This window comes from Erithacus rubecula (genome assembly GCF_903797595.1).
Source record: "Erithacus rubecula genome assembly, chromosome: 8".
Taxonomy (NCBI): domain Eukaryota; kingdom Metazoa; phylum Chordata; class Aves; order Passeriformes; family Muscicapidae; genus Erithacus; species Erithacus rubecula.
In genome coordinates, this window is record NC_136659.1 from 19,634,219 (window position 1) to 19,653,162 (window position 18,944).

The 18,944-nt window shown below is 32.4% G+C and overlaps 2 protein-coding genes across 4 annotated transcripts in view; one reads left to right on the forward strand and one right to left on the reverse strand.

Annotated features, from left to right (window-relative positions):
- Window positions 1-4,917, reverse strand: part of LOC306804279 (sodium channel protein type 2 subunit alpha-like) — a 132,788-nt gene extending 127,871 nt beyond the window's left edge. Inside the window, exon 1 of the mRNA XM_079310643.1 lies at window positions 4,903-4,917. The gene's annotated coding sequence lies outside the window, so the exon portion shown is untranslated. The remainder of the gene's footprint in view (window positions 1-4,902) is intronic.
- LOC306804278 (sodium channel protein type 2 subunit alpha-like) overlaps window positions 1-18,944 on the forward strand; it is a gene marked incomplete at its 3' end in the record, with an annotated part of 67,315 nt that overhangs the window by 45,354 nt on the left and 3,017 nt on the right. For all 3 annotated transcript variants that reach the window (XM_079310639.1, XM_079310640.1, XM_079310641.1), the window contains 8 exons: window positions 4,905-5,025; window positions 5,620-5,774; window positions 6,765-6,938; window positions 11,053-11,175; window positions 13,149-13,430; window positions 15,709-15,762; window positions 16,958-17,099; window positions 18,468-18,565. In XM_079310639.1, the coding sequence (XP_079166765.1) occupies window positions 4,905-5,025; window positions 5,620-5,774; window positions 6,765-6,938; window positions 11,053-11,175; window positions 13,149-13,430; window positions 15,709-15,762; window positions 16,958-17,099; window positions 18,468-18,565 (1,149 nt within the window). The remainder of the gene's footprint in view (window positions 1-4,904; window positions 5,026-5,619; window positions 5,775-6,764; window positions 6,939-11,052; window positions 11,176-13,148; window positions 13,431-15,708; window positions 15,763-16,957; window positions 17,100-18,467; window positions 18,566-18,944) is intronic.

Below are 18,944 nucleotides of genomic sequence, written 5' to 3' on the forward strand. Positions count from 1 at the left end.
AAATAAACTAACAAGTTCTGTAGAAAATTTTGTTGAACATTTCAGGTGGTATGTATTTCCCTTTTTCCAGCCAATAATAAAATATTTCATAATTATGTTTTAATTGTGTTAAAGCCATGTTTGAATTAGAGATTCCAAAAAGAGAAAAACTAGTGATCCTGTGTCTTGAACTTCACTACCTACCATTCTTACTTCTCACAGGGGTAAAACCAAGCTGGAGCAATCAAGAATGCAGCTCTGGTGCTTTTTAACCAGGTAGAGCAACGTGTCACCACTTTCACACAGGTTACCTAAGCAAGTTATACATATATATGTATATATATATATAATCACTTTTTAATGGATTTGACTGGCCTGCATGCTATTCAGCTATGTACCTTCCCTATCCATTGCAAGAGTAGAAACATGCACAGCTGCTCTCTGCTGAGTCATGGGACTCACATCACAGCATGGTCAGGTGGGATTGGCAAACCCAACATACATTTTTTAACTCCGCTAATGGTTTTTCTGAATATTTAAATACAATATTTAGCAATAACTGCATGCTCTTCAGGTTTTGAAGTATGGATCATAAAAGTACTGGAATGTTTTATGCTAAAGCAGCCAAAGAAAAAGGGAGCATGCCTAGTTTTTAAAAAATAAAAACAACCCTTTTTGATTCAGCCCTTATAAATGTAAATATTTAATGAAATATTTTAAGTGATTTTGAAATAATTACTGCCATGAGTTTAACTCCTTAATGAATAACATTTGAATTATTACCGTAGCTACTGGTATAAAAATTACACTTTTATACTTTTTAAATCTACAATGCACTGTAATGCAGATCTTCAAGATGCTACAAACTACACTCTATATTCATTTGGACAGTGCATATCTTGAGTTTTATAAACTGGGAGCAAAGCAGACAGTTTCATAATTGCTAAAATTATAACAAGCAAATAACTCCCTAATGAACTCTCAATAGGTAAACATTTTACAACTCCACTTTTCTTAAACCCCTTTATAAATAGTGGTATTTGGAATGTGTTTAATAATTGTGTTCCATAAATGAATTGGGGGACTTACTTGTGTAAATTAGAAAGACTATGAAGTAGTTAGCATAATTTTTATAAAATTGCACATATATCCATTTATCCTAGGGACTTTCTTCATTATATGCAAACATGCCCTCCATTGATGAGTAATTGGCAGAGCCTTCAGGGACAGTGACAGCAATTACTGCACAGGAGCCAAAGTTACATGAAACAAAGGAAGTTAAATTATTCTAGCAAAATTGAGCATCAGCATTTGGAGGGGACTGAGATTTCAGTCCTGTAGCAGGACTGAAAGCTGTTTCCTTCAGGCAGAGTTTTACTGGCTTCAAAAGAATCACCAAATGGTTCATTTTATACCCTTGATTGTAGTGTGGCATGATCTACCTATATTATATTGTGATTTAAATTGCCCAGAGGTGCCAAAAAACTGAATATTCTGAAAATTATCGGATTTTAATGAATAAAATTTAAACCAAGATATGCTTTAAACACAAAACAAATCTCTAAGGAAAGAGATTTAAGAATTACATTCTTGACATAATATAAAAGTAAAATATCATAAGATCTGAGATTTAAAGTCAGTTTAGAATCACTTTGGAATCATCAATCTCCATTATTTTATATTTTTCACTCAATTACAGTGCAGCTTTCAAGACTCAAAGGATAAAACCACATGGCTGAATTACTAAAGGCAATTTGTAATGGCTGAATCCTTTTATTTTATTGTCACTTGAATCATGAAGCCGTTTGTAAAGCTTAAAACTTCAGTAGCCTGCTCTTGCTCTTATTGAACTCTAGACCACAATCAAATGAGAGCAAGACTGGGTCTTAAGTGAATGCATTTTCTTGTAAATGGGCACATTAACACGCTGTTGGTCAAAGCTTGTTTCAATGGTCGAAGCTGTTGATAAGAGATGCACTGCTCTGAAAGAACATTATGGAACATTATACATACATTAACCAAGTGTTTGGGTGGGTGATGAAGCACTTTTTCTTTTAAATCCTACACAATAATATTTATAATACTGTTTTCAGAAAAATATAATCCCACTGAGGTCGTCTGATTGTTTCTTTTATTTTTGTGTGTGATTTCCACAGTATTGCTCAGGCTTCTGCTCTAGTCAAGCATGTTGTTTTGCTGATTCAGGCCTTGAGAATGCCGCATCATAAACAATTGCTTTCAAATGTTTCCTTATAAAGGAAAATGTGATATCATTGAAAATGCAAATAAATATTTACAGGGCATGGTGTGTTCTAGAGGCTGATAATCACATTTATGAGCTGATAAGAGGATTGTGCTAATCCATCATGTATCTCGAGCTTCCTATTACTTTTATTAGCTTTATTGCTGGAAAGAATATCATTACTGTCACCTTATTTAAAATGTATTGGTTCTTTCCTAATTTAGGGTCTTGAAGCAAAGAAGAGGAATTTTATTAAGTAATGAGGTTTTTCTCTTAATAACACAATTGTTTGAGATTATATGAAAAAAAATGAAGATCATGCTTTATGTGAAAATTACTGAAAAGAATCAAAGTAATTTTTGTTTGTACTGGTTATAAATTGCACTTCTGTCACGGCTTTTAGTAACTTTGCTGACAGAACTATTTGCAGCAGTGTTTACATAGGAAGATGTAGTTAAAAATTTGACTGTCTTTTAATTTGCACTCATAGATTTATAATGGATGCTTACTATGAACCTTTATCTTGCAACTATTAAGTCAGTAATTTATTTAATGATGATGGATCAGGCCATGAATTAGTTTTACTTTTCCTAAGTTGAATGTGACAGAAAATTATTTTTACAATATTTTGGTTGTATTTAGTGAAGAACCTGCCTATCATTTCAGTGGAAGGTTTCTTATTTTTTGGTATTTTAATGATATATAATAAGAGAGTCAATTCACAAGTATTGTTTTTAAAAGAGAGACAGACTCATGTGTGGATAATAAGGTGGTGTGCTAATAATGCTTAACATCATGTACATTACTGGGTATTTTGGTTGTAAATATAATAGAGAAAATGAAATTTAAAATATTCTTACAATGAGAAACTTGGTGTTTTATCTCAAACTCGAAGATTTATATGAAGTATTTATATGAAGTAATGAAAAATTTTAATATAGAGGCCACATGACTGTAACTATTTTACATATATAAATTTTGGAAATCACAGAGGAAGTGCAGTATGAGATGTGAAACATGGTATTTTTTGTCACAATGCAGTAACAACCATGGGACCTGAGGTCTGAAAGACCCTATATTGACTACATATTGTGTGTACAAAAGGCAGCTTCTTGAAAATTGTCCCTGAAATTATCCATCATTCAACACGATTTTTGTTTAAAACTTCATTTATATCATGCAAAATTTAAATATGAGAAAATAATTCCTTACAAAACTGTATTAAGATATATATGCCACTTACTCAATTTCTAGCAGAAAAAGCCCTTAGCTGCCAATGCATTTTCCTGAAATTGGGTTTCAACTGAAGAGTTAAATAACTAGTTTTAATTTTCAGCAGAAAGATTCTTCTGTCCCTGAAGAAGAAGAGAATACCTAGAAATGCCTCTTTCAAGAAAGAAGTTACTGTTTATTATTTGTTATAAAATCTGAACAGTAGGGGATTTTTATATTCTAAAAATGACACTATTTTGAAAATTGTATAGATATGTCTTCACACTTTCTAAACATGAACTTCTTCCAAAGGTCAAAGGTCATGATCAGTTCTACTTAGCTAAAAGCACAAATCTATTCAGTGCTGGAATGCCCTTTTGTTACATCAGTATGTGTACAATTTATAGTACTTAAGTGAGAAGTGCATTCTGCATCCCTTTTGAAATTCCTATATACAACTGCTACGAGTGATAAATCAGAATAATTCCACTGCCACAATTTCTTTAATGTTGCTTTGTGCTTACAAGCCTTTTTTCACAATAAAAGAGAAATTATTTTGGATTAAAAAATTACAACAGTACTGTTAAACAAGGTACAAACACTATGTCTGATTATTGAATTTTTTGTTTGCATCTTTAGCAGGATATTCCTTAAAACTATACATTCTCAAATGGGCAAAATTATGGGCAATCTTGTGCGACTGATAATTGTATGGCCTGATCAGATTTTTAATGTACTGGGTAAAAATTTTATTAATTTGTTTTCTATCAATCTTCAGTTCTTGCAGTTTTCAGATCTAGAAGTGCTTGTAAGTAGTAATGACTACAGTATTCCACTGTACAAAAAAAGCAGTAGAATGGTAGAAAAATTTGGGATGGAAAGTACATCAGGAGGTCTCTCAATAAGCACAGGAGACCAGAATGCAAAGAAGATGTTTCAGCTCTGGTAATTTGTGCTTTCTGCAAAAATTAAATTGTGCAGAAATTTTCCATTAAATGTCATTTAATTTACAACTTTTTAATCCAGTTAATACCAGATGGTATTTTTGTGAAAATACCATACATAGTGGACAAGAAGATATATATGATGCAGATTTGTGTTAGTTCACTTCGCTAGGAAAACTAAGATACATTTTTCAAAGTAATCCAGCAAAATAATAAAGAAAATGAAATAACTTGAATGTGTGGTGTGTGCAAGCTCTACGGTATTAATACTACTCATAATACTTCACCAGTCATATACATGGATAAGGTCAGTAGCCAAATTCTATGTAATTGTTCCCTATGAGAAGACAAACTGGGAAACAGAACTATAAAATCTATATGTCATTACTGTGGTTTTGTTTTTCATGATGCATATTTATAAATTTGCCATGCTTTAGAAGTTAGACTGGCATGACTTGATTCAGTACCATTTTTTATAGAATATGTATCTAATGAGAAAAAATTGTTCTCTGGAACTTTACTTACAGAAACTAAATGCATCAAGCTCATCAGAAGGCAGCACTGTTGATATTGCTCCTCCTGGAGAGGGCGAGCAAGCAGAAATTGAAAGTGAAGAAGCTCTTGAACCAGAAGCCTGTTTTACTGAAGGTTGTTCAATAACTGTTGATTTAAGAGATGTATTACTAAAATGACATTGCTACTAGGCACATTTAGGTTCTTGAGGGTCTCCAGTATAGTGCACCTTCATGTCCTAAAAAATCAAAAGAAAATATTTTTAGCTCAGAATGCTGGAAATCAGATGAAAAGAGGTTTCTCTAAGCTTTGAGTCACTTCATATATCTGGCTACTGCATACAACTTGTAACTAAGAAACTTCCTTAACTTATCTATTGGCAAAATGCTTTTCAGCTATTTATAAGGGCCCTTGAAATTTGGAAGAAATAAATTTTTTGTGACTCCATCAACAAATAGAACAGTTACATGCCAACAGTCAAAAATACCAATGCTTTTTGTATTATTTCTTTCATAATTAAGCATACTGTTGTGTAGTTTCTCTCCAGATTAGTTTTCTTAATTCAGATATTCATCATCCTGTGTGATGCAATAGCCTATTCAGCATTCCAGTGATTACTTTTTAAAAATAGTATAAAATTAGTAAAAGCCACTAAAAATATATACCACAGTAAATATTGACTTTGAAGTAACTGACTTTTGGATATTAACATCTCTTAATCTAATGCAGGTTGTGTGCAGAAATTTCCATGTTGTCAAGTAAGTATAGAAGATGGCAAAGGAAAAACTTGGTGGAATCTTAGAAAAACCTGCTACAGCATAGTTGAACACAACTGGTTCGAGACTTTCATTGTATTCATGATTCTCCTCAGCAGTGGAGCCCTAGTAAGTAGAACAAAATTGCAATGCTGAAATATTTCAATATTTTTAGGAGCAACAGCAAAAGTCAAATTTGCTTCAGAAAGACTTGCTTTGCTTGGAGCTGTATAAAATGCCCTGCATTTCATCATTCCAGGACAGAATGAAACTTCACCCAAACTTGAAAAATGTTTGATACATTTCATATGCACGTTTTTAGTCATGCTTTTGTCTTGCCGCTATCAAATGGTGCCATTTTCTTTAAGACAGCATAGTTACTCAAAGTTTAAATTGCCTGCCAATTTTCAGCATGCTTGTCAAGAGATTTGAGTATAAAGGACTATTGTTAACTGTGAATATATAGCTATATATATGAGTTTAATTCTTTAATTCCTCCTAGGCTGATCCACTTTTTGAATTTTGCTTGTGAAAGACCATACTAAAAAATGGAATAATTACTTCATTCTATTCCTATTTTGAAGGCAGGAGGTATGGAAGAGTGCAGCAGCAAATTAAACATAACAACCACCATAACAACCTATCAAAAACGATTTGCATTTCCCACCTTTCCAGCTTTATCAAGCTGAACATTTGCTATGATATCAATTGTATATTCTAGAAAATACATTGCTTTTAAATTTGATTTTTCAGACATAAGTTTTATCTAACTGCTTTCTAGAAAGCAATATCAATATCTGAAACAGATAGATAAGAAGTGGGGCATTTTTTGTCCATATGAAAGTTTCTTAATACCACAGAGGATAAAAAAATCATGCTGTGAGTTTCTTCATTCATTAGCAAAATACAATTCTTTTAAAATTTTTTTTTCAACTCCAGACATATCTCCCATTGTTCCAATTAGTAGTATGGTTAAAGATGGAAAACATATAAAACAAGAGACTTAAGAATAACAAGCTGGAATATTGGCTCTGCTCGAATTATTTTTTATTCTTTGTTCCTTAATTTAGTCATGTATATTCTGTGAAACAGCAGTAATACCTGAATATATTTTTATAGGCTTTTGAAGACATATATATTGAACAACGCAAAACTATCAAGACCATGCTGGAATATGCTGACAAAGTTTTTACGTATATTTTCATTTTGGAAATGCTTTTAAAATGGGTAGCATATGGTTTTCAAATATATTTTACCAATGCCTGGTGCTGGCTGGACTTCCTGATTGTTGATGTAAGTACAAATTAATATTTTAAAATTCAGCTTCTGTGTTGTAAAATTCATTAGTACTAGATTAATACAATAAATGTGCAAAAATTATTCCCATTTTATAGTTATACTGCATTAGTAATGGCCTGCAGTGATTTGGAGGTGTTATTTAAGGTCCAATCATATGCCAAAAGGAAAAGGATGGCTGCCTATCAGTTTGTGTTTTCTTCATGCTTAGTATTTTCATACCAAGGATGTATTAAACTTGAGATTTTTATGAGGAAAACCCTAGTTTTTAAGCATGCTATCATTAATGGACTCTAATCCTGCTACCTTATTCCTTAGAAAATAAGACAGTTCATTGTTAAAGTTTCTTCTTCAAACGCTGCCGCTTTTCAAATGAAACAATTAATTTGGTCCAGATTTCATCTAAGCTCTCAGAACTCTGAAAACTATCCTGTAATAATTTCTAGCAAAAACAGAAAGACAGTGGCTATTTGATCTAAAAAAGTAATTGGTTTTAATAGACTGACAATGTGCAATAGTTAAATCAGCTATGACTTGGCAGGGTTCATGATAAAGGAGAATACAAGGCTTCTTGGCTGCCTTCCCAGCTGTGATACACTTCTGTGCAAAGGCCTTGCTTATGTTGTCGGAAGGGATCAAAGCTGGTTTTGCTCCCAGAATATTTTGGTCTCTTGCCTCACACATTATCTGACCCAGTTCATTGGCTATATGTGTCCTCAGTGTGGAACTGAGAGATGGCATCTCAGGGCAATTGTGCATTTACAGTCCAAGCTACCATATTTCTTGAGATAATTGCATAAATTCTGGTCTCCTCAATACTTATTCCATATGTATATAGAAATTTATCATATTTGTAACTCCCACAGGAAAAAAAACCCAACAGCCATATTGCCCCATAATTCAAAATGGATGATCTCTTTTTTCTAACCTGCCTGAGTTAGCTTTTTATACAGTTAATCTCTACCTCTGTCCTGAAAATCTACACTAGAATGAAGCAGTGTGAATGGTTTTCCTAAGAGGAAGTTAATGAAATAGAGGGATGCACTCTCACAGGATTGTGTTTAAAATTGATTTTTTTTTAGATAAACTACAACTCATGCTTTAATTGTTATTTTTGTATCTTAAACATAACCAGATTATTCTATGCCATACTGTATGATTTCCTAGTTCAGCCCCAGAGATGCTGTTATCTGAACAGAATTTCAAACTTAAAATTATAAGTGAACTTCATTATAAGTGAAGCAGCTTATGATGCTAACTTTTTACCATATTTAGTAATTTTATAAACAAAACCATCAATAAAAAAGATTGGAATTTTCTACTTTTGAAGAATTATTTTCAGCATTCTAGCAAGAGGTAAAAAATGCCTTACTGTGTTTAAGGCTAACTCAGCAATTTGTTTAGCACCACTAGCACTGGAAAGAAACATGAGCTCATGTCATCTTCCTATAGAAATGCAGATTCTGCAGTGCTTTAATTGTGCTTAAAGAGGTGTGATTCAGTGGCATTCTGCCAGTGAGAACACCAGTGACTCCTTCATTAGAAGTGACTAAAGTTAATCATATTGTTTAATTTGATTCTCTAAAATTATTCAAGAGTAAACACAGATAGTCCTTTAGGGCTTTGACCTTTAATATTTCACATACCTGAGTCCCTCACTGTGACAAGTAGCTATAGTTGCTCTCACTGATTGTGACTAAATTAGATTTTGATAATTACACTAAGAAATGGTAATTTTCAGCTCTGTCACTTACAACTGTGACAAATGACTCTGGGTGCATCTGCCTACCTTAGTTTAAGACTCTATCATGCCATCCTACTGTATGGCCTGACTGAAGATCTTGAGCAGGGCTGTCACTCAGCTTCTAAATGGATTTTTTTTTAGCAACAGACAGTCTGTATTAGAAGACAAACACAAATGAGAATGTACAATCCTTCAATTTTAGGAGACATACCTTTCTGCCATTTTAAGTTCATTTTCACTTCTTAAAAATACTGCATCTGCATGCATTAATCTATTTATCAGTTTACAGAGACACTTACTTTCTCACATATTAGCAACAAAATAGGTGGAACAGATGAGAGAAGACCAAGTTAACAAGACTGAGATCACCAGAGAAGTACAGAACAGATTATACAATAGAATTCCAAGGAAATCTTTGCATCCCATACAAACTGCCCAGATAAAAACACAGTTTTTCCAATAGATAAAGTGTTTATTTGAGAAATTTTATGATGTAAGAGCACTATCACCATGGTAAGAAAGCTGCCAATAATCTGAAATAGGCATCACAGATAAGACTGAAGAAGTTTACAGTCAGAACCTAAGAACTGTCAATACACACAGTGCCACTGAAGGCTTTCAGGAGCTGCTGCTACCTAATTTGGAAGGGGTCTTTTTTGTCAAAGATAGATAGGGCACAGTGCAAATGAAAAGTATAAAATGAAGGAGCCATTAATGTGAGTTTAATTTCATAGGACACCTCACTCTTCCAGTGAGAGAAAGATTTTTAAAATATTTGTTTCACTGTTTACTTCTAGTTCATAAAATGTGCTGATTTACACTGTTTATTGTTATGCATGGGTATCTTGTTGATTTGAGTGAGTAAATGAATATTCTATTAAAAATACAGAAAATTCCATGTCTTGTTATCTCTGGAACATATTATGGGTGGATAAGGATAAAAAAGTTCTCTCTCACTGTAGCATCACAGAAAAAAAATTGTATTGATGATAATTGTTAATAATAATTTTCAATAGCTAATAAAATGGCTGAAAAATAATGTTATCTCTTGTAAGTGAACAGACTTCAGTTAAAGACTAAGAAAATCAGTAAGATTTTCTTCTTAATATGCTTATAAATCACAGCAAGTTCCATTTATCCATTAGAGCAATAAAATAATCCTCTCCTTTGATAAAAAGAATTACATTCTGACATGAAATCCAGTTGAAATGTCCAGCAATATGAATTCACAAAACCACTTTTCTGTTAGATAATATACATTGCAACATAGTAATGAATAACTGATTTGTATTTGCTCTTGGACTGTCCTTCTTAGACATGATCTTGTAACTCTTGTGTTTGTGAGCCATCTAATTGTTCTTTATGGATGTAAGTAACATAGAAAACCAACTTTTCATATAACTGGCAAAATCTTACCACCATTATCAGTGAATGCTTATTTCTGTACAGTCTTTGAAGAGCTCTTTAAACTGCAGCACAGAAGTTATAATTGGAGGGACTTACTTAAGAACCAAAATATGCCTATGTTCATTTGCTATGCTTTTGATGGTAGAAATTAATAAAAATATGAGTACGGTAGGATTTTTCCCCACTCCTGTCTCCAAAAATGCTGGAAGAAAATTAATTCCTTTCATATTAACACTGTCTAAAGCTCAGTTCCATTTGAGAAGCAAATTCATTGCTCCTTACTTAAGCAGATTGTCTTATAACCAAATCCCAGTAACATCAGGAGCTTAATATTGTTGTATATAATAAAGCTCCTACTGATACAAGGTGAACAGCTGTTAATATCTGTCCCATCATATTTTCCTATACTTAGAAGATTGAAAAAAAACAACAGACTTGCCAGGCAATTGATAAAGTACCACTTCTTTCAATACATATTTCAGAGATATCCTCATTATTGTTGCTATAAACTGTTTCACTTAGAAGTAATACTTGTGACAAATATTTGTAATTAGTACGACAATGTTTAGTATATTATTATTGTTTATAGATAGTCACAATATTAATAGAAGTTAATAAAATAATTTAATGTGTTTATAATTTTAAATTGTTTGGAAGGTTGAACTTTAATGAAGTTACTCAAAGTATGGCTATTTTGTCTTTAAATATTCCTGAAAATTTTATTCTTCACCAACAGTATGCTTCCATATGACTTTTAAACTATCCAACTGTGATAGATAGACATTTAATAACATATATTCCTTTTTCAACCATGCCTTTATGAGACCTCTTGCCTTTCCAGCAAATATGAAAATGGTAGCATTCTACAACTTGTCACTGTTGATTTGTAGCTTGAATTTGTATTCTTTTTCTATAAACAGTGTGGATCTATTTTTTAATTTTCTTTTCTGTATTTGATAGGTCTCATTGGTTAGTTTAATAGCCAATGCTCTGGGCTATTCTGAACTCGGTGCCATTAAATCGTTACGGACATTAAGAGCTTTAAGACCTCTAAGAGCCTTGTCACGATTTGAAGGAATGAGGGTGAGATAAAACTAATGAATCTCAACAAATGAAATGTATGCATACAAAAACTAATGTATGAATGGTTAAACTCATGCTTTCTTTAAAGAACTCCAAAATGGGAAGACATGCAAAAATGTGTGAGAAAGGGCCTTTCAACAGGTCCTTACAAACAAGACCTATGTACACCTTACATTTGGAAATTAGACCTTGAGCTGATTAAATTTGCCTGGTCACTGCTGCATAGTTGTGTATTCCCAGCCTCCTGGCTGTTAAAATTTCCATTGATTTGTAGACCTAGAAAAATGAAAGGACATGACAAAATTTTGAAGGGTTGGAAGTTTTTTTCTGCAGTTTATCTGGGAAATTTTTTTACTCAATTTCTGTAGCTAACTTCAATCCTGTGTTAGTTTGTCAGTGGTTCAGGATGGAACATGATTAGCCAGAAAACAAAACAAACCAACAAAATGTGAAAAAGCTGACAACAGTGACATGCTAGAAACTAAAGCTTCCCTGTGTCTCCCTATCTACCTGCCTGGGGAAAAAAAAATCCCAGAGTAAATGCTGTAGTATTAGAGAAAGATTTTTTGCATAGACACCTGAAATAAGGATAGGTTTGGAAGTATAGAAGGGAAGAGATGGGAAATAATTTCAGCAGCTTGGGATTTTTTACATTATATGAATGTAAAGAGAGCTAAAACGTTCTTTTTGAGGAGATTGTCATTTTCATATTCTGCTAATCTGATAAAAACAAACAAACCAACCAAAACAAAAACCCTCCTGGAAAAACCTTATTATAAACCATAGCAGACCATGCTACATCCTGAAAAATTAACATATAAATAATTAACAGCAAAATGTTACTGAGAAATCTCCTTTTAATCTTTCACCTCAAAACACCCCAATGCTTCAATACTTATAGTATTGAATATTGATATTATTGATAACATTGAATATTGAACATTTATAGTTCAGTCATAGGTCTTCATTTGTCAAATAAATAATGTGGCTCCTGTCTGGGAAAGGCTGCCAATATCCTAGAGGTGGCCATGCCTGCCAGTGTAGGGAAGTGTTTCCTGTGCACCTCACCATCACCACTATGTTTTACATTAGTTTTGCAACCTAAACAACACACTAAGTGCCTAGCTAATAAATAAGCAAAACTTCTATTGATGCTAGACTACTTTTGGCCAACTCAGTGACCTTTTTCAAAGCCATACACAAAAGATTACTGCAGTCTGTATTGATTTGCTAAAAAAATATTTATTGAATATCTGCAGCTTTCTTTTAGTTGAGTCACAATAACTAAAAGAAAACTTTTGTCCAAGAATTTCATCTGATCTTTTACTGCCTCCTGCCCATACACAGTAGCTCAATGGAATTAAATGCAACAAATTAAAAAGAAAAAGAAGGATAAGAGCAACTAGAGTGGCCCAGGCAATTTAAAACCAAGACTTAGAGCAGATGCTGTTAATAAAGAATAAATAAGATACCCTTAATTTTGTTGCATTCTATGTGGATACGAAAATACACTGATACATAAGGTTTCTAAGAATAAAACCATTAGTAATGATAGTTTTACATGCAGACATTTTTATTCAGTCTTCCTCATCATCATTCTTTGAGCTTTTCTGGTTTATTTTTATTTAGAGATTTTCATTTATATTGCTGGAATTTAACATTTATTTTTCTCTTTTTCTCTAGAGCACGCAAATTCTAAGAATCCATCTTGCTACTAACAGGTTTTCTTTTGCTTTTTGATTTTTTTTCAGACTTTTGCATTGTCTTTGTTTCCATATCATTTTATTTCTTGCTTTTTGCAATCTTTTAAGCACTTTATTAAACCTTAATTAAAATTTCCACCACAAATTTTATTGTACTATTTCAACTGTCCATCCTATAATAATACTGTTTTGACTTTTTTTAATATTTAAAAGTATTTTTCATTTTCTTTTTATAAGCTAAGTGGCTATTTTGTCTAATTTGTGCACTAGGTGGTTGTAAATGCCCTTGTAGGAGCAATCCCATCTATCATGAATGTATTGCTGGTATGTCTTATATTCTGGCTAATCTTCAGCATCATGGGAGTAAATCTTTTTGCTGGAAAATTCTATCACTGTGTCAACACCACAACTGGTGAGATGTTTGATATCAGTGATGTCAACAATTATACTCAGTGTGTGGAACTCATAAAAAGCAATCAAAGTGCCCGATGGAAGAATGTGAAAGTAAACTTTGATAATGTAGGAGCTGGATATCTTGCTCTGCTACAAGTAGTAAGTAAATATATTTATTTTCTTTTTGCTCTTTTAAAAGATATCTAGGAAAAATGGGCAAGTTAAGACTGTTAGATAGAGGAATAATTTCTTCATAGCAATAATGTACAGCTCATGTAATTCTATTACATTGTTTCTTGTAATTGTTTTTTTTTTTTTTTGTTAATGATAGAGTAATTTTCCTTTCCAAGACCAGGGAATACAGTCTCATGATGATGATAATAATAATGTGAAAATAGTAAGTGTAGAAAATAAAAGAATCTCTTTAGTGGTGCACAGTATAGAATTACCATATTCCTTAATGCTTATTAAAGAGTCATTATAGTATAATAAATAATATTACATTACTTATAGTATTATTCCTGTGAAGTAGTGGATGTTATTGCATAGCATATTCATTCCATGAATTACTGCTACATATACAAAATCTGTCAATTGCATTCCTCCTTCAATTCCTTATCTTATGCACTGTGTTCAGAACTGCCTTTATTCTAGGTGCTGTGCATATTTTATTTGTGTCAAAGAAAGACCTTAGCTCTTTTCAGGTTCCTTGCTTAGAATGGAGCTTCTGATAGCTGGGATATGATCCAAAACACAAACAAGAAAGCATGTAATTACATTTAGATGATTGAACTCTGTCTATAACTCAACATATTTCATTTATGAAAAGATTTTTACAGCTCTAATATTCAAACTTATCTAAGAATTGTATGCTTGTCCCTTGTACCTCAGAGTCGGTCAGTATCTCTAGCTGACCTTAATTCCAAAATTAACTTCCTAGGTCAAAATGTTTTGCTTGTAAAGGAAATGTGACTCTTATGTGCTGAGTAGTAGTACTGAACAATGACTGATTCTCTGGCTTCAGATCTCATTGCTACCATTGCCTCTGAAGATGTGTAAGGAAAACTGCTTCTCTTGAAGCTCTGTACAAATATCATCTGTCTCACACATCCAGACATTCTAGGTCTTCAATAACTACTTCACTGCTGTGAACCGTTCATTATCTCTTTTTTTTTTTTTTCTCTCTTTTTCCATAATTTTCCTTTTCAAATATTCCTTCTGACCTTTACTTTACCCACAGAAATTAAGGGATCTTTGAGCATGTATTGTGTCACATCTTCATTTGATGGCATCCATTAACATTTTCCCTCCACTCTTCTGTATTTATTGCTTATATCTAACTCTGATCCTTTCTTAATATTGCTATGCAAAGTGAACCAAATGGGTGACAATTGCCAGCTAAACTAGAAAGATCTGAAGCCTGGCTTGAAGCACACCTTCTTAATAATTAGCACTGCACTGCAAGATTCAGGAGGATACGAATGCTTCTACAGTGCAAGTTTTCTGCTCTGGAAACTGGCAGCTGCAACAAAGTACACATCTACTTCTGGCAAGCACAGATGGAATTATACTCCTTGGGATGGACTCTCCTGAACCTCCTCAGGAGGGATGCTCTTTGTTCTTTTCACAGCCTCTTTAGCTCTTTTTTCTTTATTGTGAATAGGCTTGGAAACCCTGGCCAGTGTGGCACACTCACACTTTCAACTAGTATGTCACACCAACTTTGGTGTCTTTTAGAAAGTGGACATCCTGCATCCAATAAAATCACCTTTTTAGAGCAATGATGGCAAAATCTTTTTTACTTTTTACTTGAAAAAAAGTCTCTGTAGGAACTGCCAAATTTTTATAAATCTCAATTACATCTCTTTCATAGTTGACTTTTTGGTCTTCTGTAAAACAAATCTCTCAGGAACCAACATTTATTTTTACTTTAAACAGTCTATTCCTTTTCAGCTATGTGGGATTAAAGCATTTGTAAAAATACCAGGTCAGTTTAGACACAGAAACATTCGGGGGCATGTTGGTTTCTATCCAGAAGTTATATCACTGATTCCATCAATTCATGTTGTAAACTTAACAAAATGGTTGTGGCCATGACTCATTCTAGTAGACCCTACCTAATTATCTCCAGCATTAATGTCTATCTAAATCTATCATTCTTCATCTGCAAAGTAAACATCTGCAGCTCCAAACATACTGTTGACTTGTTGAGATCTTCAGAACCTGGTTTTAAATATTATTTGAATAACTAAAACAAAATTATAAAAAGACCTAATATTACTATGAAAAATATTTATGATGCCTATGTTGTCCAGTGTGGTTTAAAAATATAGAAGTGATTTTATTAAAAGTGGAAGTCCAGAAAAATAAATAATCTAGTTATTGTACATATTATGAATTTTTATGGAAAAGATAAAAAACTTTCTTTTATTTCTAGGCTACTTTCAAAGGATGGATGGATATTATGTATGCTGCTGTTGATTCACGAGATGTAAGTGTAAACCTTTCAAAGGTCATCTGTTGATTATTTTCTGATAAAGAGTACAGAATTTGAACAGCAACACACACACTAGAACAGCTACACACACAACAAAGAATTATAATCAGCATCAATACATATTTTTTTGAATCTCAGAATTTTTATTGGAAAGAATTAACCCCACTTCCTTCTTTTTAGCCAAAAAAGGTAAATTAACTTTACTGGATTTTTTTACTTTAAGGATAACATTCATGTAATAGAATAAAGAAGATGTTTTTGACAATTTTTTTGTAAACATAAGTATGAATTAATTTACGATTATATGATGAAGTTATTAAATATGGAATACATTAATCAGATTTTATAATTTGATACTGTGCATTTAATTATTTCCTTAGGTTGAGCACCTAGGTTATCTAGATATTTAGGTGAAATTAAATTTTAAGGTTGAAGATCACCCGTTAAGCTTTCTGGGGATTAGAATTTTATTTTGGCTACAAAACTAATACTCTCTTTAACTTACACAAATAGTCATGTTAATGATACTGTCTCAAAGAGTGAAATATCCTGTTTCATTATTTTTAGTATTTCTACACTCAAGCTTGTTGTGCTGAAGAGGTGCAGATGCTGGGATGTGGTATTCAGAAAAAGCGAGAAAATAACAAAATCTTCCTTTGAAACTTCCTCAATTTAATATATTTCCCAAAATATATATTCCCTAGAAATTTATTGAAAGTATCTATTCCTAGCTAGATGTAAGAATGATCATACAAGACCAAAAGAGTTCCAGGGAGATTTAGGTGACATTAAAATGTATTGATTCTGTTGCATGATAATATACTGAGCACAATATAAAATATTTAGATTTCCACTATTGAAATTTTAAGTATTTATGACTGCTCTGCATCCCACATTGCTTCTTTCTTCTATATGAGGAATAATATGTATATAAATATATATATATATATATATATATACACACACACAACATACATACACAAACATATCTTGTGGGCACATTTACTTCAAAATTCCACATGAGCAGTTCTCCAAATATGGATTGGAACGGACAACTTGGATCTTTGTAATAAATTAATGCTGTTCATAGCTTTTCTATCTGACATGGCATATACCTAAATCTAAATTGTACATATTGTTTTTTACATCTAGTATTCTCATGGGTAATAATTTTTTTAATATCTTCTAGGTAAAAGATCAACCTAAGTATGAAGACAACTTGTACATGTATCTCTATTTTGTCATCTTTATCATATTTGGATCATTTTTTACCTTGAACCTTTTCATTGGTGTTATTATAGACAACTTCAACCAACAAAAAAAGAAGATAAGTATTTAAAATATTTCCATATTAGTATGAATTACTAGCTATAATTAATAAGTTATTTCTGTAAGGCTAATAAAAATCAAAAGTCATTTCAAGACCTTAAATAATGTTTCTCTTTTTAAATAATAATCTGTGCTAAAACCTGTGGATGTGATTCTGAACTTTGCATTTTTAGCATTTTGACAAGTGAAAAGTTGGTTCATAATAAATTTCAAATTGAGTAAACAGTTAAAATGAAGACATGAAAAGTGAGCATGAACTATTGGTTTGATTAAATGCAGTATTATCTGGCATGAAATAATTTCTTTTTCAATTGACTCTAAAGAATTAAGATAAATAAAGGTACATTAGTTGTAACTATTCTTACAAACTCTTGACACTTAATGAAGACACGATATGAGGAAATATATAATTTCTTATCAGGAATAAATCAAAGATATACAGGGAATGGTGGTTTCTTTCTGTATACTTTTGACATACAAGTATGTTTAAAATTATTATATTGATAATGCATACATTTCCATTTTAAAGAACTTTAAAATATAAAAAAAAAAAATAATCACATTTAAAATATTTTGAAGCCTCGAAGTTTTTAGCTTTCAAATGCCAGGACCATTCTAAATTTTTGTGTGCTGTGAAAAAGCAGTTTCATATGATTTGCTTTTTTCCAATCACCAATTAAAAACAATACCAGACAGACTCTCTGGTAAAAGAAAACTGTGGACTACAGAAATTTCAATAGGCACAATTTATATATACTGGAAGTCAGTCGGTCAGTTGCACATCTGACTGGCAGCATTTGCACCTGCAAACAAAGGCTGATTGGAGTTTGTCAAGTTCCAGTGGTGTTTTAATTTGCTATGGCTTGACATGAACAGTTTTATATCAAGGGGGGGGGAATTGCTGATTAAACCCCACGGATTAGATACTAATACAACTACTACTGATACTCTCCTAACACAACTTGTGCCTCAAAGTTATGTCTCTTTGAGACCTGTCTAGCTGTAATCCTAAAAATCTGCACAGAACATAGGGCATATAAGGCACTAGTGGCACTCCTATTCAATAACCATATTCTAATCAGCAAGTTATTGAACAGCATCAGTACAACAAGAACTTTTAGCCATTTCACCAAAAGTGAGCATGAAGCCATTGATAAAATTCAACTGTCAAGCTGACAAGGCACCAACAATGGGTTTTTCCTGTGTGTTAGGAATGTATATGAGCATCCCCACTATAAACACCTGAAAAAACCTTCCCTTTTTATAGAAATTAATTTTAATAGTATATTACAGAGAGACATACTGTAGGTAAATGTTTTATGTGTGGGCGTGATATTAATTAATTTTTATATTATTTCTTTACTTTGGAGGTCAGGATATATTTATGACAGAAGAACAGAAGAAATATTACAATGCAATGAAAAAACTGGGATCCAAAAAGCCACAGAAACCTATACCTAGGCCAGTGGTAGGAGTGATTTAATTTTTACACCCCTAATATTAAATGCTAATTTGGGAATATGATCTTGTCCACAAGATAAGATTATAGGTCTGGAAAGAAAATAATTTTTTCCATTTATTTGCTTGTAAAGGTAGAAATTGTCCCTTTTTGAATCCACCAGATTAGATCATTCATATTTTTGTTTAAAAACATACACACTGAAGTATTAACAAAATGATTTAATAATGTTAATGTGATAATTTTCAGAATTCCCTGCCTAAGTCCTGGAAAATTACACTTAATTGGATCATTTATTGGTTCTTGTTACCAGGGATAAACTTCATTTTCTGTTTTTTTCTCCTCACAGAGAATTTTTAGGAATGGGGATGCACTGGCCCTTGCTGCT